Here is a 20576-nt window from a genome sequence, read left to right on the forward strand (position 1 = left end):
GGAAAATACAAATGACAAACAATACTGTAGAATAACAGAATCCTTAAAAATGAATGCCTTCAAGTAAAAAGGTGAAAGACACGTGTTGCAGTGCTAAACTGACCATCTCTGGCTGCAAACAGAGAAATGACTGGCTAAGTCTTTTCCGGGTCCTGTCATGGAGATCACCCACCCATGGGAACATAACCCGATGGTATCTCGATAGGAAGCATCCGCAGGCTGCATTACGCACAGGCTTGCAACCGGGCACTGTGGTAGAGGCGGTGCGTAATGCCCGGAGACAGACAAAAAAACGAAAACACTTTTAAGGTGGAGAGGGCCCGCGAACATGACTGAGGTACACCACTCGTCTCACACACAGAGGGATGAGGAGAGGAGACACGGTCGGATCATCAAGTTACAAGTTAGTCTGTATAACTTCATGTTTACTCTTCTTGGACCGTCTGTTAGGTCAGTATGAACAGGAACTGGACCAGAACTAAAATGCAACAGTATTTCATTTTTTTTTCCCTGGGTCCCAAACTAATGAACCAAACAACACGTGTGAAAGCACCGTTAGACAACGATTTATGACATAAACAAACATAACAATAAGCAAAACAAAAATGAAAATAATCAGGTAAACTGGTTAAACGAGTCTTGTAGCTCCTTTTTCTTTTTGCATATGTCACCTGATTAGCCCTACATGTCCAGCATTTGCCCGTCTGCACAGCTGCTGGATTTGGCTTTGGTGGTTGTTTGCAAGGCGAGAAGATAGAACTTTGTTGACTGATGCAAACGTTTTCATTTGTAATTTGTTGACATTTTTGAAACAATACATCTTCAGCATAAAAAGCACTCTATGCGCATCCATTTGTAATGTTTGCATCTAAAGAGAAACTATGCTGACAATATTATAATACAGTAAAAATGGTTTGTTAATGTACTCATTTTCAAATCAAAGATACGGAGGAAATAACAGATAACATTTGATGAGGACAGGTGTCTGTCTTTACTGTGAGGGTGGAGGATAAAGATCATCCAAGTGCATCATGCTGGATCTACAAGAATTGCAGCTGCTGGCAGGTATTAAGTTGAGGCTCTACTTCAGTACAGCAGCCCTGGTGCGCATGTAGCAGTGTTTCTAACCACCTGGCCCACAAACCCAAGATGAGAACGTATCGCCAACCTTTCATGCACTTCTAACCTCGAGCACCCTGTGAAAAACAGGTCATGTTTGTTCTCAGCGATCAGTCTTGGTGTTTGGTCAGGGTGTGAGAAATGGCCAGCCACAGCTTTTGTTCAGCAGTGTAGCTGTTGCATGTGGCTTTGGCCGTTGTGCTCATCACTTTCACACAGGGTCGTGAGACTAGAAAGATTAAAAACTATATGTCTTTTTAAATTTTAAACAATTAATGAAACCGACAATATTTGTATGCACGAAATGAAATTAAAGTCCCGTGTAATTTGCTATATTATGGTACATGTATGGTACATCATTATTGATATTATATATACTTGTAATGATATCCATGATTATTGCATGTGACTGCATTACAAAACTGACACAAATGTGTTCTGTAAAACTGTTTATTTATCAAACGAACATATCAGGCGTTCAATCAGTTCTCACAGTGACCAATATCTCCATCATAGTGCACAGGAAAGCCTTCTACACATTTGATTATAATTTTCTTGTTGAGGTTTTCACCATTGTAATGACATTTGTTCGGCCTGGTAGGCCTGGTTTGTTCTTTCAGTTCACAGACAACAATGTCAAAGCGTTGGAGGCTTTTGGTCATGTCCCCATATGGCTCTCCTTTTTTCCCACAGATGGATTTCACCGTTTGGTTGTTGGATTGGATGAACGTATTTGTCTTCTTGCAATTGTTTTTGTTGATCTTGGCTCGCATCACATCGTCACACTTATCGACACTCATCTGTTTATCGATATGCTGGTTTATGAACTTCATGTATCGACGTTTGAGTTTTGCTTTCTGAGAGAGCACACTGGCAGAGAGCAGCACCAACAGCAAACAGACAAACTGGATCCTCATGATTCCCTGAAGAAGAAAAGGCAAGAAAAATAGAGCATTCAGGGCAATGCTGGTGGTGGCACGGCTCTATGGACGGCAATGTTGCTGTGCCGGCCCACTACTGTTGGTAGAGACAGAACCATCTGCACAACTACTGGATGGATTGCCATGGAATTTGGTAAAGATAATCATGGTTCCCTCAGGATGGTTTGGAGTAACTATTGTGACCCCCCGACCTTTCATCTAGCGTCATCTTCAGTTCAAAATGTGCCAATTATTTTGATTTATTACCAAATATCTGCACGTAAAATTGTATTCCCATCAGCCTCAGCTGTAGTTTTTCCTTTAGGGCTAATTAGCAAATGTACGCATAACATGCTAAACTACACTAATTACTTTTTTATGTTGAACGGTAAAGTTGCACGCACATAAATACAGCAAACTTAAAATAACTATTACAGGATGAGAATATGTTTAAGTACAATGAGGTGCAGTGATGCATTGAAAGCTGCATTGACAAAATACAAAAACCCACAACCACAAGATAAAAGCCCTGTGTGAATAGATACTGACAGATATTAATGAGTAAAAATAGAAACCTTATTCAAGTAGAAAAGGGATGCCTTCTTTTTTCTTCTTTACTCGTTAGTTCCTTCTGCAAAAAAACAAGCAAAGTATTTGTTAATTTACCATTTACCCATAACTCAACATATTTGTCTAAGCTATAATACAGATCATGGAAAGTGTACTTACCTGTATCACAGACGCTGCGCAGTGACAATGAAGTATCTGGTAACTGTTGAATCTTTTTTAGAGCTTGGTTCCTTGGCGTGAGAACTCCCCTCCCTCACATTGTCAATAATCATAGATGACCACAACCTATGTGGACCACAATACTTGGTCTGTCTGCAAACACTAATGCTGCATCCTTGCTGCGACACCACAACCTGCTTTATACAAACTACTCCCTCCACCTCCCCTGCAGTTTCATCTATTAACGCTTATGATACAAGTGCATTTTGAATGTTTCTATTCAAATATCTTCTTGTCTATCAAATGCTTTGTATCTGGCAGTGAAATGCCTTTTCATTTTATTTTGGGCTAAATACAGTAAAGTAATACTACAGTGCAGATGACACAAGAGTGTGCAGTTTAATTCCCATTGGGCCATCAAAAATATACGTTTTGAAAGTTCTTTCAGTTAATTTACGAATCAATCAAATGACTTGTGCTATTCTGCACATACAGGATTGCACACTAGTCTCATTTCTCTTGATGCTGCTGCCATCTTTTGGTGGGACACAGTGGGTTTTATAAATCACAAATAAAAGAGGAAATCACCAAGTTAAACTTACCAAATATGTGTTGAGCAGTTCAGATTTCATTCGTCATGCTAGGAGCAGCTCTATTGATGACAAATGTTTGTCCGTCGGTCGGTCAGTCCACCGCTTTGGTCCAGACTGGGGTCGCAAATTTCCAGGAATATTGAAAGTGAAAATTTTCATGGGAATCAATGGAAATTTATATGAAATTCAACCAAGTTCCAGCCTACAGAAGAAATAAAAGCTTTTTAAAAAGGTACATAGGTTATACCGTCAAGCCAGCATATTTTGCACAGTAAAACATGTTGTCAAAATTAAAAGCACAATTTATTGAGAGTTTGCAATTTTGTGTCCATATGTGCATTACTTTCCTGCTACCTGTGGTTGGTTATTTTTAATACCAATGAAATAAACTCTATTACGACTGCATTTAAAAGAAGCAAACTCATTGTAGCAGCAGAGGGTTCAGAAAACAAGAGAGGACATTTTAAGAGATAAACCATAAAGTAGGATAATGTGTCACTTTACCAACAAAGTTAACAAAGTCAGCTTTCTGAAAGATAAAATTACACACCAAGCATTCAATATAACCTTTTTTCGCGGCAGACATTTTGACTTGCCATAGAAGGAAAAGCACCTAATAACAATAAACACTTAATGGAACTGAGTCACTGTTAATGTTATAAAATTCATCTGTGTTCTTTTTAAAGTTTGACAATCTTATGATATGTCAAACTGTGTGCTGTGAAAAAGGTTCATTGGTAAACTTCTGGACTCCATACATATGTTCACATTAAAAAGAAAATGCATATATCATAGATATATGACTTACACACATCTCAAGTATTTTCATAGCACAAACACATGTTGGTCCAGGTCTAGATAAATAATAACAAGACAGACCACTAAAACCATTCACAGATCAAAAGGTTTGCAGTCACATCACAAATATCAGTGCATGTATCAAATACATGACTTATGGCTCTGATCACTATGCATACACAAAAAGTACCAACAGCACAGCTTAAAAACACACACACAAACACGCACACACAACATGTGACACACACCTTGTAGTTGCATCTTGAGTTTTCACAATTTTACCTGTAGTCCAAACTAAAGGGAATAATTCAGAGTTTGATACATGAAACCTGGTTTTCTCTTGTTAGGATCCTCTTTCCTTTAGGCCGTGGACAGTTGGCACTCTTACACTAACTCACTCCAAACCACAAAATTGAAATACACAGTTTTGATCGCAGTCCAGACCATACAGACTTCTGCAATGGGAAAAGTGTCTTTTATACTTGTTAGGGGTTTATACTTATTAAATGTTCATAATCAGAACTTATAGTTTTTGTGATACTGCTGGACAGTTTTGGTGTTGACCCTTTTGTCACCTACGCTAAGTTTCCAAAAAGCGAAATGTGTGGTAACCTTTGTCCAATCCATAGCCACTTCTCTATTTGAAGCACCTTCCTGTCTTGCGAAAGAAGTGTATCAGGCACTTCTGCAGGTGTAAGATTAAGATTAAGCCCCCCTCCTTCTCACCTCCTCTTGTCCTGTCTAGCCGATGTAACCTCGATATCAAGGGGGAAGTGAAAAGGGGAAGTTCCCTCAGCCCCCCCCTGGTTGTATGTGTGCTTAAATATACAAGTCCTCTTGTAATAAGTTGTTCTTGCTCGTGCAGACTGCCTGCACTCTGTATGAACATTGAGCCTTCTCTGCGCAGAGAATATTCTTTGTTTCAGCACCTTTAACCTTTAAAAGACTCACGGTTTAGCGGGTATAATAATTTCCACCACATTCATTGCCACTGGTCACTGTGTTGCTGATAAAGGTAAATATACTTTTTTATTCCACAGTTCAATATGTGCAAGACAAACTTGTTGACAAAAAATATATATATTTCATATAATAAATATTTATTTTTTTAGTTTTTTCTGCCGCAAGGACTAAGGAAGAAGTAAAGAAGAACAAAGAACTGTTCAACTTGTTACCCTACCTAAAGGTTTGTTTTTTGTCTTACTCTTACTTTATTATCCAGCTGATTAGAGTTCATGCAGGGCTTTTATTCAGTGGCTGTATTGCATCTTAGCTTCAAGGATTGATATGCAGGTCTGCAGTACATAAAAACTAAATTCGTAATGACTTATTTTTACCAGTATTTCACTCTTTTTTTTTCACGATATTTCTATGGATTTTTACAGAGCTTGTGAAGTCTATTAAGGACTTTTTTAAATGCTCTAATTATCTTATTTTGCATAATATTTAAAATATGAATTATGGGTCGGAAGAGGTTAATAGCTTTCATTGTTTTCTGCTCTTAATATAATTTGATAACAGTGGTGATGCTACTACACCAATTGTCTCGCAAAATGTATTTGCATATGGAACATATGAATAATAATGATAGTTTTGATATTGCAGTGTATTCCCTATGCTGCTGAATCTTAACGGGACATTTTTTCCATATTTCCTCCACCAGAGAATCATGAGGATCCCATTTGCTTGTATGCTGCTGCTTTCTGCTACTGTGCTCGCTCAGACAAACGAGCGTTACAAGAAGTTTATAAACCAGCATATTATCAACAAGATGAGTGAAAACAGATGTGACCAGGTGATAGGAGAACGTAACATCAAAACCAACGATAATGATTGTAAGGAGACCAATACCTTCATCCTATCCACCACCAAACCTATCAAAGCCATCTGTGGGAAGGCAGGAAAGCCATTTGGTCAGATGAGAAAAAGCCTCCAACCCTTCCCCCTTATTGTCTGTAAACTGAAAAACAATGTCAAGCTTCCACGTTGTCAGTACAGCGGTAAGCGATACACCAGATATATTGCAATCGACTGTAAGGACGGCTTTCCTGTGCACTATGACAGAGACATCGTACACTTTGAAAACTGACTCAACAGTGGCTGTGTTCTTCAGGCTCTTGTTAAATAAAATACATTTGACCGCATACTGTTGTCTGTTTTTTTTTAAGCAGTCATGTACAATAATTCACAGTGTAGATGTGAATAATATTGGAAACAAGATCACTAACAATGTTTACATTGGTCATTGACCTTTTGAAATAAGGGCAACTGTTAAAGCTAGTGAAAAAAGAATGTGCTCTTTATTAGAGCTGTTCCGTTAGCAATAATAAGATGTACACATGTATCGTGTTTTTAAAAATGGACATTAGCTATTGGTTTGATTGTAAAGAACAAAAATAAAGCCCTGATACAGAGACTAGATTGATCCGACCTGTTGAGCACATAAAAGACTTTTTGTTGCAACTTCTTGGTCTTTTTTTCTCAGGGAAGGCTGAAATATAATAGACTTGTGGAGTACAAGACAAAAACAACAAAGGACCGTCCGTTGCTAATTAAAGCCTTTTTAATTCTACCTGCTCTGCCAGTTCTGTACTGAATGTGGCCCCCTCTTCCCTTAGACCACATTTTACTAAAACAGACTCTGAATTGGTCCGCCTCCACTGTCAAACAGCATGCAACTTACTGACACTGAAAGGAAAACTAAACGTTATGAACACAAACCCTTACATCACTGATACAATCAAAAATATTGTATCATCTGAGTTAGACAACATAGTAAACATGACACACTATACACTTACCGATTTTACAAACTGACTCAGATTGCCTGTATCCTCCGTTAAACAATTCACCAGCACAAATGTGATGTGGGGGACCAGGGGCTGAACAGATACCTCAACTAAAACCCGCATTGTTTGAGCATAGATGTCTTATGATACTGAGATTACATGAATGTTTGCAGTCCACAATTTAGAAATTGAACCAGTCAAACATTGTGGTAGGTTTGAATGAACCTGTACCAGAAGATGGCAGCAGAGTAAAGAGAGAGAGAGGGGGGGGGGGGGGGGGGGGGACTATTTGTGTTTAACAGTGTGTGAACAGAACAGATTCCCTCGTTGGAAGGCCAGAAAGTAACAACCAAAGTCAACATGGGAGATGCATTTAGCACATATTAATGCAATGTGCTACTATAGAGAAACAAAAATACCAAAGAAAACACAGGAAGTTGCTTCACTCAAAAGTAAGTATATACACACATCTTGTAGTTGCATCTTGAGTTTTCACTATTTTACCTGTAGTCCAAACTAAAGGGAATAATTCAGTGTTTGATGCATGAAACCTGTTTTTTGCTTGTTAGGAGCCTCTTTGCTTCAGGCCGTGGACAGTTGACAGTCATACACTAACTCACTCCAAACCACACAATTTAAATAGACAAAGTTTCGATCACAGTCAGATTTTGTCTGCCCATTTTTTCCCCCTATCGCTGCACTCTCAAGTTGGTACTTTGACCTTCAATACACAGCGAAGAAGAGGATAGTTTAGCCTGACTCATGATGAATGAAAAGATCATCCTCTGTGAATCAGAATGGGTTCTCTACAGCGTTTCAGTTTTCTTTTGTGTTAAAGTGAATCTTGTGAATAAAAAAAAAAAGGCTATTATTGTGTAAAAGGCCTTAGGTGCGTCACAAGTGTCCAAAATCCCGTGAATATTGTCACTCCTACTTTTACACTGTGACAACTAAAAACGACACCACACAGGAAAATATTTAATTGATAGAAAACATATTTTAATGTTGTAATTCATCTGCCTCTTCAAAGGTTTCGAACATTTTTTTTTATCATCCCACAGAAGAGAGCAACAGCAGAAGTTGCTCTCTGAATGTTTTGGAAATCTAATGCAGTGTTTGAAATGAATATTCTTTCGGTTGAGGTTATATTTAGGATACAAACGGTTTTCAAACCACACTGCTGGTGATGTCATGTGTGCAGATTGTAAAGACTTGGTTGTGAGCATTTCCACTTAGGTGGAGAACTACAAACCAACGTGATGACAGACCAATCAGATTGTTCTGAGATTGTTCCCTCCTATTTGAGAGTCACATTAAGACTAATCATCCTGCAGTATGATCTAAATTAAGTGCTGTTTCAAATGGATTAACCAGAAAATGCTGATCATATTTTGCGTAGCTTTCGTGTTCCCAATTGTGCGTAAGTATGCGTCCAAAATTCAGTTTCACTTCTGTTATGTTTCAACTATTGTCACCTTCTTAGGGTAACTTTGGCGTAATTGTATCGCATGCAATTTGTTTTTCAGGATGCACAGACCACCAAAGCTTTGTGACAAAGACAGTTTGTGTTGGAGAAGATGTGACTCTAACATGCAGCCGCCACTCTTCATCGACGGGATACTTATTTTGGATCAGACTTGTTGTTGGAAACTTCCCTGAAATTTTAGCATCCACTTATACTTTTGATAATTACAGCATTTTTAAAACTCGTCGCTTTACAGCAAAACAAGGACCCGGAACATTTGCTCTACATATTACCAAAACAGAACTCGGTGATACTGCATTTTACTACTGTCACCAAGTGGTTGAACTACAGACATCGTTTTTCAATAAAACCTTCCTGAGAGTCAAAGGTAAATTAAGCAATATTCACCTTGTTCATACCCAACATTCAATTTCCTACTGCAACTTTTAACTATGTGCTGTTCTGTCTTTCATTCATTACTATAAAAAGTTATTTATATAATTCAATCTTTAGTCATTCTTTGACATCCTGTGTGTCCTTACTATTCATACGTATTGCCATATAGGGTTTATCATGTAATAATCCACTAAGGGAAGGTTTGTGCTATCATTTGGTTTAATTCATATCTTTGAAAAACTACGTGAGTACTTGCAACACACTTTTTATATCATGGAAATACATAAATATTGTTTTCCTATTTATCCAGGACCAGAACCTGATATCACTGCCATCATACAAGAGTGTACATCTGATCCAGTCCGTCCAGGAGGCTCAGTGACTCTGCAGTGTTCAGTCCTCTCTGACTCTGAGGATAAAACGTGTCCAGAAGAACAGAGTGTGTTCTGGTTCAGAGCCGGATCAGATGAATCTTATCCTAGTGTCATTTATGCACATGGAACCAGTGATGGATGTGAGAAGAGTCCTGAGCCTCACTCTCCACAGAAATGTGTCTACAGCTTCTCTAAGAACGTCAGCTCCTCTGATGCCGGGACTTATTACTGCGCTGTGGCCACATGTGGAGAGATATTATTTGGAAATGGAACCAAACTGGACATTGAAGGTAACCATCATTTTGCATATTTAATCTACTAAATCAGCTTCAATTAAATATTTATAATCTTACCAAGAGGCAAAATGGGTCTTTACAAAATGAAAGATTAATGATGTACTTTTACACCTTGTTAACTTGTATCGTTTGCTCTTAATATTTCAGCCTCCAACATGTCGTTTGGCGATTGTCATTGGGCCAATACAATTCTGTGTCTGTCTTGTGCTGCGTTGGCTATAAGTTTGATTGTTATAGCCTTACTGATATACGCCATCAAGAAGAAAAAGTGCAATTGTTGTAATGGTAATACAACTAACATAACTCTATAATTTAGTTAATTTTACTCGATGAACATTAGTGCTGTTTCTTTAGTGTTTCTATCATTAATTTTCAAAATAAAATGAAATCCCATGCATTAGAACTGTATATACTGATTATTATTCATGGTTTATCATTTTATTATCTAGCTGCTGCCCTGCAAACAAACGCTGCAACAACAACGGCTGATCAGCAGGTGAGTCATTTTAAAGATAAGATTTAGTTGGTACATTTATGTTGACATAATGTTTTACCATATGTTCCTACAGGCAGATGAAGACTCGTTGGTTTATTCTGTAACAAACTTCATCAGAAAGAAAGCTGACAGGAGTTTAAGGAGAGCTGAAGTCGAGGAAGAGAGCATCTACTCTGATGTCAGGGTTTTGGGATAGGAACAGCAACATGTACACCGAAGATAAATAATGTTTGTTTAATGCTTGAGTGCTACACTAAGTGGCAGATATTTAGCAAAATGATATGTGATGTTATAAGACAAATGTGTCAGTTACTGTCTATATTTAGATGAGATCCTTTTGTCTTTTAATTTTTGTTTTATTTCTGTATGTTGTTTATCTTTTGTATGTAAATGTTAAGCTCTTATTTGGAAAGTTTATATTAAAGCTTTCTTTTGTGTGTCAAAGTCACTTTGTGTGGCCAACCATCTACTGTGATAGGTGACTAATGCCTCTGCCCCGAAGAGCTGGCAGTCATCATTTGCACAACCACAAGACGTCGATGTAAAAGAGAACATTGTTTTAAGCATTTGAACAAAGCACTGTTGCTGTGTCCCTTGTGCTGCGGTTCATCCAGGCTGCTGATGACAGTCATTTCAACTCTGGCACAGACGAAACAACTGCACTAAGAAATGGGCCGAAACCTTCCTTTCCAAATTGTCTGAAAGAAAAGAAGTTTAAGTCGAATGTGTTTTGTGTGTTGAAAAGGCAAAATGGTTCATCCACAGGATTGACACACATCCACTGTCACAGTGTTGATACATTGATGTGATTTGTCTGATTATTTAGGATCATTTCGTAACCAAGTTAATGTTCATCAGGTCGAGTGTGGGTATTTCCCCCAATTCTCAGAAAACGAAAATGGCTTAAAACCGTTTCTTTGGCTTGTTTCCCATGTCATGCATGCAGCCATTTCCTTACTGAAAGTGGGTTAACAAGCAACCGCACTTTGCATTTTAGTGCTGCTATTTCACCATCATACTGAGATACATAAAGCTTTGTCCAGACTGAAGTATCTTAACAACTAACCTCGAGGGTTACTCTTCAGGCTTTCACAAACCTTAGCCTCAGAGTGAAATTGATACTTTTTGTATATTTTTTTTATTTAATCCATTTTCAGTTTCAATGTGCCCAAATTATAGCAGACCAAATAAAAAATAGTTTTGATGAGAACCGTGTATGAAGGAGTGAATTTCTTTTTGGTCTTGAGAGCACATTCTGTATGTTCTCTTTGGCCCAGATGTCCATCGGTCGTCTGCAGAAGTCCAAGTTAGTCTGCTCCCACTCATGCTATCAGACTTTACCTGTGTCCATTTAAACAAATGTCCGCGCAGGCAGCCTGTGTTTCGGTTAACTTCCTGTAACTTGGTCAGATTATGTTCTCACAGTAATTAAACTGCAATAGGGTTCATTTGGAAATGCTCAAGACCATCTCTAGCAAGCGGTCTTAAACCAGTTGTTGTGGTCTGCACCAGAGCACGATTACTACATCACAACAGCCCAAACTAACCGCACCAGAGTTCTTTTATAACAGACTAAATGTTGGCTTGTGACAGAGACCTCAATGACTTTAGTGACGCCCTGATTTCTCTTGCTATCTTTTTCTTGCATCACCGTCAGGTTGACATTTTTGTCTTATTTGGCTGTTTTGACAACTATACACATACTGCATAAAATGTGTTTCAGATATTTATTGTCCTAATGTTGGTGATCCTTTGCCTTTTCATCTAGTCAGCAGGTCGACGTCTTTACTTTTTATAGAAACGTTATAGAAACCAACGTAGGAGGGAAATATCCTAAAATATATATATATGTGTGTGTGTATATACGTATATTACACTACTAAACTGCGTTTTAATGTTTTGAAAAAAAATGGTTGTGCTGCATTTTGGCATTCCGGTCCTCAATTTGAACAGACCACAAACCACAAAAGTCTTAAAGTTGCATAAGAACATTGTGACAGGAAGCATAGTTTTGAACCCTCCCTCCTGTGAGGGTCTGACCCGTTACCACCGTCCTATATCATCACCTTTACTTTTTGAAAACCCAACGAAGGTCCTAGCAAGAGACATCAGGATGATCGTCTTATGCATTACTCTACTTCTTCTCCATCAAGGATGTAAGTGCTATCCTACTCTGTTCCAACTATTCACTATGAGTGTTTTGTCGGAAAAAAGTTCAGATAGATAGATACTTACTTAAGTAATGAATCCCCTTGCGGGATTAATAATTAGTAGTAAGCAAAGTATGGCCGCCTTTCTCTTAACAGTTGATCTGTAATACAAACTCAAACCAACTTTATATTTCTAGCTGTAGTTTCAGAAGTCAATGTGTGTATATAATATGAATGTAATACATAGTTTGTTCTTAGACATTATTCATATAAATCAAGATTATTATTATTTCAAATATATACTCTCCATTGTCTTTTAATACAGATGCAGAGATCTCAGTGACCACAGTTCAACTTGGCGAACCTGCAACCTTCACATGTGTTTTCTCTGATTCGCATTATAGCAACACACGAGTCAAGTGGTACAGACAGAGAATTGGTGATACTCTTACATTAATCACGACAATGATGAAAGGCACTGCACAACCTATGTTTGAGCAAGGGTTTCACCCCTCACAACTTTATGCAAACCATACAGAAACCATGAGCTCTCTGACCATTTTGAAGACAGCCGAAGAAGACGAGGCACTGTATCACTGTGCAGTCACTACCTGGAGTAAGGATCAGTGGAGTGGCACATATTTGTCTTTAAAAGGTAATACATGTCTCTGAACTGTCAGTAATGTGTAGAATCACAAATATCGGATGTTTGGCGTCGTGACACTTTGTTCATTTACAACTTCAACATCTATTTTGACATTTCTATCTTGATGGTCCAACTCTGCTTATGAATTCAAGGTGATACAGACGACTTTTCACATTTTCCACTTTGGTATTTTGTAGGAAACACTCAGATGATGAGAGACTCTACTGTTGTTCAGTGGCCGACAGTATCTGATCCAGTTCATCTCGGAGACTCCGTGACTCTCCAGTGTTCGGTCCTCTCTGACTCTCACAATAAGTCCTGTCCGGGTGAATACAGTGTGCACTGGTTTGGAGTCAGAACAGATAAATCTTATCCAAACATCATGTACGCTGGAGGAAATGGACATGAGGAATGTGAGAAGAGAACCGACACTCGGAAGAGTTGTGTTTATCGCTTCTCTAAGAACGTCAGCTCCTCTGATGCTGGAACTTACTACTGCGCTGTGGCCGCATGCGGGGAGATATTATTTGGAAATGGAACAAAACTGGACATAGAAGGTAACTATCATTTTTTTGTTTCACCGGTTGTCTCCCTTTTAGTGCCACCGTAAATGTTTTTAAAGTTGAAAAATATCATACACTCTTTGACAGCATGATATACTGTATATAGTATATTAGTTTTTATGGCAGCAACATTCCATCGAATGAAAATATCCTAGATATCTTCGGCATCATTTTACACACCGTCATATTTGGTATCTTCCTATCTTAATGACAGAATAAAGTTCTGTGGGGTTTAACAAGGTTTCTCTGCACATAAGTTAATAATTACCAACCCACTGGCAAGTCTGTGTGGTAAATTCGTTTAATATGGAAATGTGCATATTTAAGTGTTAGTCTTGGTCAGAAGTCAAAGAATAATCCATACAGATTGATTGTAGGGAAATACTTGAAACAAGTAAAATCCTCTTTGGAGGAATTACATTTTCATTTAGTTTTACTAAAAGTCATTGTTTGTTTTCATGTTTCAGAAACCGGCTGGTGGTCCTTTGGTGACGGTATATTTCTGGTCCTGCTGTGTGCTGTCTTTACTATAAGTGTGAATGTTGCAGCCGTCCTCATTTACGCCACCAAGAAAAACAAGTGTGATTTTTGCAATAATGAAGGTAATAAAAGTTACCCCTCTATCTCTCACACACATGCATATATGTATTTATATTTTATCATTAGTGTTGTAACAAAGTAGTGCATCCGTATCCATTTTTATCTCTTTATATTCTTTTTGTTTATTTCATAATGTAGCTGCTGTTTCCCTGCTTGAAAATGTTGCAAAAAGGAATTTAAAGGTAAGATCAACTTATCCAAAAACACTATTGGTATTTTATTGGTATTTGTCATCTTACATCATGTGCAATGTATTTCTTCAGAGAAATGAAGACACATGGATTTATTCTACTGTCGTCTTTACCGTGATGGAATCTGGCAGCGGTGGAACGAGGAACGCAAAAGCAGCGGAGAGAGAGAGGATCTATGCTGCTGTTAAGGCTTTTGGGTTGGATTAGCATGTTAAGTGGACTGTTTGAGATCAGTTTGTAACGTATGTGATAGCTGATGTTATTCTTTTTAAAGTTAAAGGCTGTTTGTGCATATGTGTCTTGCTTTAATGTTTTGTTCTTGTGCTTACATGAAAAACTAGTTGACAGTGATAAGATGTCGTGGTGCTGGTTAATGAAATGCATGACAGGAAATGCTACTGCAGTCATAATGACATTAACAAGAATATCAAAAGGTAAATCTGTGGCGTCGTCATGCAGCTATTTCTGTCTCCAAACAGAGACCACAAATAAAGAAGCATTTATATTTCGTTTGTGTTTAAGTATAATAACGCTATTAAAAGTTTATTGATTGTAACTTATCTATTGTCGTTTGTCCACTCAAACTTTAAGAAATTGTTGTGAACATTTTTCAGAATTTTAGCAAACCACGTCATGACTAAAACATGCTTGGTCTTTTCCTATATGATCACCATACATCACAATGTGTAAGAGCCACATTTAACTATCATTCAATGAGGTTTACCAACCATTTCTACTGGTCAATCAATAAGTCGGACAATAGTGGTTTGTAGTGGAATCACTGTGAACTAATTCAGTTCACAGTGATTCAGTGGGGTGGCTGTGAAGAGCAGGATAGCCTGTAGGGGGCACTAAAGGGAAGAAGCAATGATCTGCATTGTTTTCATTCTGGTGAAAAAAAGTAGATTCAGATTTATTTATTTTTTCATGTATCTACAAGACTAGAAAAGGCAGCTTGAGGAAACAAGTACGATAATTGCAAATTGATTTATTCCCCTTATACCCTTAAAATAATGAAGTGCACCATACAACCACATTTACATACAATAACATTTTATATGCAGATGATACAGTTGTGAAAATGCAACGTAGATCTGAAAAAGTAGAATTACACAACAGTGAACTCAAGTATGCAACCTTACACCTGAATTAGGTCCCTTTTATTTAAAAATATAATTTCATCTTTTAAATTTTTTTTTCAGTTAATCATTTTAGAAGATGATAAAAGTAGCAATTTGTGTAAAACCATTAGCAAACCTAGCAATTACTTGTATTCTATAATGTATTCTACAGGCTGATAGTAGTCAAAAGGTTTTCCTATCTGCTTCTGAGTCAATGGTGTCAAGAGGAATGTGGCTGTTATCACACATGGCATTTATGTCTGATAGAAGGTCTGCCTGTAGCACTTCATATGAGAATCAGCTTTCCTCTTACTGCTGTGTGGATTCATTTAGCTCCCGCTGGGAACTTTGTTTTCCGTATAATATGTGCTCACAATGATTATGATACCTTCAAAAAGTGTTGTTGATGTTGTGAGGAAACAAAACCAAGTCTCTGAAGGGCTGACTAATAACCCTTTCTCTCTGTTTTGCCCCAAAAGCTGCGGGTGACATTTATTAAGGTGACACATTCTGAGTCATTTGCTGCCACTTCATATCCTTTTTTGACGAATAGGAAGCACTTCATCTAAAATGAAAATATCAACTTCTCGTCATTTGTTATAAACCTGCAAAGCTGAGCAAAGTCCAACCCTATGAAGACGCATGGGGTTTAGTTCACATGCAGGCCTTGCTCCGCCTACAGGTGGTGCTGTGTGTTGTAGTCTACTCGCACAGCAGAGTACACACACTCTTTGGGAGACTCTCTTTTCTTCACTCCTCTCGCTTTTCTTGTGGAGAAATTCAGTGCTGCATAATTAACTGCATCTCTGTCACCGTCCTGCAAATAGTAACTGTCTGTTAATAATACACTTTTATAGATTAGAACTGTAATACAAAGAATAGTGTAACAGTTCTGACTCTCTGAATTTGGCGCTTAGTATCAAGGTTGTAAACATATTTACCAGGTCAGCTGATTGATCCACTGTCGACTTGTCATGTCCAGGATTACGGGCGGCACTTGTCGCTTCTGCTGATAAAAGCAAAGCCTTCAGAAAGTGCTCACACACTGGGAACTTGTCATATATTAATGTGATCAATGTGTAATCAACCACACAACACCTCACATTTTCAGTTCTGTGCTTTACAGTTACACATTCACTCCTGTGAATCTCATGCGACTCTTCTAATGCTGGCCACTAAAATACTCAACTAAGGCATTCAGTTGTTGGGTGCTATATGTTGGAAAATGTTACATGGGGTTTAAGTGTTAAATTATACTTTTAATTTACTGAATACACCTCAACTTACTCCTTTCTTTTCTATAGTAACGTGAGTCGCCGAAAGCAAAACCGTGGTAAAACCTTTCGTCTAACTCAGAGGCCATCCTCACCATAGAAACGCTACTTTTGGAGCATCAAAAGTTAGACGGCTGGCTCGCGGGACCACAGTTTTGCATTCTGCTGCTCGTGTTACCACAGTTTCACAAGCGTGCTGGAGAACTACTGTGGCCTTCAGGTAACATTTAAGCGCAAAATTTTCTTGCAAGAACCAGTGTTTGGATTGTCCATACTGGGCTACTGTAGAGACATTGTGGTGCAACTTGGCGGACTCCATGAAGAGGACCCGCTCCCTATATAGATATGACAAACTCATTCGAAGCTCATTATAGACTTGTAAATACGTTGTTCAGTATTTATTTCTGGTAGTAGATCTCCCTAAACCCTACACACTGTTCCTTTAAGGTTGTTAGTCTATCCCCTAAGTCTCTCTTTTGCTGGACTACGCAGTTTGAATTCATCTCAGAAAATATCATGTCCTTTTTATCACAGATTTAGCATGAAACTGTAGTTTATTTGTTAGTTTACAGAGTATAGATTTACATTTACAAAACGTATGCTGAGAATGTCTGTTTATTTAAAGGGTGTAAAAGTCAGATTCTTCTAGTGTGACAAAGTATCTTTCAAAACGAACATTTGCATACAGAACATTTATTTTTCGAAAATATTTAGTTGTGGTGATGAGTTTTTCTTATTAAAATACTTACAACACACATCTATGTTGTCCTAAAGAAGACGTGGATGGATAATAAAAGGTGACCTTTCCTTTGAAGTGTTGGCTCTGAAACTATGGAATGCTTTTCCTTGACATTTGACCTTTTTTATTACGTTTGTGTGTTTTTAGGGTCTATCGTTGTTTTATTTTACTGTTTTTACGGTTTTATTTTTAATAATATATTCTTGTGAAGCACTTTGTGATCTTGGTGCTATTATGAATACACTTTACTTACTTTAGTTACTTTAAATTACCCTGGACTTAACGAGCCAAACATTTATTCAGAAGCTCACAGTTTATATCCTTTAGGCTAAAACTGATAAATTATACCTACACTTAATAAACAGTGGTGAAAAGACAAGAAGATAGAGAATACAATTATTCAACAGCTCATAAACAAAACAGAGAAACTGTAATGACAAATTAAGCGTATTATTTTCATTAACATGCGCATAAATTAATGCTTAATTAAGTCTGTGTACATTTGGGGATCCTACCTTTGCAATGTTCACAAACTCTCCTTCGATTTATGTATAAAATAAGGAGGACAATCACAGTCACACAGCAGGCCAACAGGACTCCAAGCACAATGACAACTAGTTCCAGTTTTGAGCCTGGAATTAGAGAAATTTCAAAATAGACACTTAACACCTCATTCATGTTAGTTATTTAAGTGACTCAAAACCTGGCTGTTTTAAGACACTTTCAACAAGCAGAATGTATTATCTAAGTCGAAACTAGCCTTCTTCCATTTGTTGTAGTATGGAGTTTTAATCATTTTTATTTCCATGCACCTCATTCATCAAAAGTCTTGAGACTAAATGGACGCATACAAGAAAGGCACACAAAAAACAATGTTTCTCCCTCAAATAACATTTCACATGTCAAAGAGCTGCGATTCTGTCTGACTTAAAGATGCTGAATATATATATTTAGAGACGCAACCATGAATAATTTAAATGTTTCATGCATTTCATACATATGTATCAAATAAAATCTTACCAGCTTTAATGTTTAAAATGTACTGAAGAATTCACTATTCAACATTAAAGACTTTAAAACCTACTTGTCTCCACTTTGGTTCCTTCACCAAACAGGATCTCTCCACATGTGGCCACAGCACAGTAGTAAGTCCCAGCATCAGAGGAGGTCTGTATAGTTCTGGACAGACTGTAGACACAACTTCTTTCTTCTTGTTTATCACTGTGAGTGTAAATGATGCCTGGATGAGATTCTCCTGATCCAGATCTGAACCAGTGCACACTGTGTTCACCTGGACACTGGACTCTGTTTTCTTTGTTCTTGGAGAGAAGTGAACACTGGAGAGTCACTGAGTCACCCGGCCGGACCGACTCAGTCTCCGGACTTTGTTTCACGTATAAAGATTTCTGCTGATTAAGATCTACATGATTCAGGTAAACAGACATCAAAAGGAATTAGTTATCTAAATCATTTGTATGACATAAAAATGTGGCACAAACACTGCAAGTAAAATATATTTTACCTTTAACAGCCAAGAAGATGCCATTACCAAAACTCTGTGAATACGATGTTCCACTGAGACAGAAGTATGTCGCTTCGTCCTCTTTGCTGATATTTCTGATGGTAAGAAAATACTGACTCTCCCTCTCTGTGACTTTAAAACGTGAGTCGTTAAATTGCGGAACAAGTTTTGGTTGATTGTAAGATCCTGTAACAACCGTTTGGACCATACATCCAAGAGGCTGCTTGTACCAGTAAAAGAATTTGCTTTCCGTCTCAGAAACTGAACACTTCAATGTAACAGTTCCACCAAGTTCAGCCAAAGTCAAAGAGAGCTGGTCAGGAACCTCTGCAGTTTGAATCAGATCTGAAGAAAACAAAACAAATAAAAACAAATTGACAACACAACAAGACAAAAAACGGGAAAAACGTAAAGTATCTACCATCAGATTATTATTTTGACTTGTCTTTTAGAAACAATAATGTTTAAAGTTGCACTTACACACTGTACTTAGAAGAACCAAAACAGCCAGTCTTCCGATCATTGTGGTAAAACACCCGTCTCTTGCACAACTGATGTCTTCCTACCTAAAAGAAGGTTTAGTCACAAGATCATCAAAGTGGAAATCGTCCTGATTGGCTGAAAAGCAGTAAATGCACTTCCTCTTAAATTGAGCAAATCTATAATCCAATTTGAACAACTCTTAGATGCACATGTATTCTTTATTCTTGTGTTTTACTTTATGGTAAGTGTACATGAATTATCATGAATCTATGCATAAAAAAGTAAATTGAAGGACAATAGTTGCTGCAAAGCAGCTTTCAAACGATCAGTTGTCAAATTAGAACGCCCATATTTCGATACGGCGGCAGATCAATATTAAACTAATTTAATACGTGGTTAAGTGCTAAAAGCAGGATAAGACCCACTTGCTCACATTGTATGATGCAAACAGCTTACTTTATTGTGCACACAGGATATTCTTTTAGCAACATGGATTTTCTCAAGAATGACTCTGGAAGATTTCTGACATCATCCTTTTTTATTTAAACTTTCATTAATGTTTCATGATGCAGTCAATATTCCAAGCCTCAACAGATATATTCATTCTTCTTTCAACAAAGCAACATTAGTAAACACAAGTTAAGGCTGGAGCTCGCTCCTCAGGCCACGCAGACACCTCTGAACACACATCACATGTCTTTTGTACTCACATGGATTTTGAGTATAATATTTCTGTGTATCTTTGAAGAAACATAATTCCAACCTTAAATGTAAATAAACAATGCACAACTAATGTCATGTAAAGATGAAAACATTCACACACACTTTATCCATATAATACATGTTGGCTTTCCAAAATCTAACAAAGAGTTTAACTGTCTTTTTTTACAATCAGTGGATTTCACCCAAACAGAAATCAGTGCCGATCGTTGATTCCTTTGACTTGTTTTTCTCCTTCTTCTTCCTTTTCATTGTAGATAGATCCAGTGATGGAGTAGTTCAGTGCCTCTGTGTCACCATCCTAAAAATAATAGTTTTAATAGTCAGAGCTGTGACAACAAGACCAAGAGTAAATGGTATCAGAGAGGCTTCCTGTAACGTCCTGGATTTTTATTCAAGAATATCTGTAGATTCCAGTTATGTTCTCCGTCTTTGTAGTTTACTAAACTCACCTTCAGTTCCTTGAGAAAACAAGGATGGCAATCACAATCACACAGAGAGCCAACAGCGCCCCAAGGATGATGTTAACTGGATTCCAATCCTGAATTGTTCCTGAAAGTAATTTAAAAATGTCAGCAGGTATTTAACTCTT

At 37.6% G+C, this 20576-nt stretch overlaps 2 protein-coding genes across 2 annotated transcripts; one reads left to right on the top strand and one right to left on the bottom strand.

The window, feature by feature from the left end:
- Nucleotides 1-12088: 12088 nt before the first annotated feature.
- Nucleotides 12089-14671, top strand: LOC142962381 (uncharacterized). Its single transcript, XM_076102819.1, has 6 exons — nucleotides 12089-12131; nucleotides 12451-12780; nucleotides 12969-13328; nucleotides 13802-13936; nucleotides 14073-14116; nucleotides 14198-14671. The coding sequence occupies exons 1-6, from the start codon at nucleotides 12089-12091 to the stop codon at nucleotides 14330-14332; spliced, it is 1047 nt and encodes a 348-aa protein (XP_075958934.1). The 3' UTR covers nucleotides 14333-14671.
- Nucleotides 14672-17667: 2996 nt separating this feature from the next.
- Nucleotides 17668-19205, bottom strand: LOC142962892 (immunoglobulin kappa light chain-like). Its single transcript, XM_076103573.1, has 4 exons — nucleotides 18782-19205; nucleotides 18344-18679; nucleotides 17775-17891; nucleotides 17668-17687 (listed from the first exon to the last, which is right to left on the bottom strand). The coding sequence occupies exons 1-4, from the start codon at nucleotides 19203-19205 to the stop codon at nucleotides 17668-17670; spliced, it is 897 nt and encodes a 298-aa protein (XP_075959688.1).
- Between the last annotated feature and the right edge of the window lie 1371 nt (nucleotides 19206-20576).

This window comes from Anarhichas minor, unplaced genomic scaffold (assembly GCF_050575085.1).
Source record: "Anarhichas minor isolate MPS153535 unplaced genomic scaffold, ASM5057508v1 ptg000028l, whole genome shotgun sequence".
Taxonomy (NCBI): Eukaryota; Metazoa; Chordata; class Actinopteri; order Perciformes; family Anarhichadidae; genus Anarhichas; species Anarhichas minor.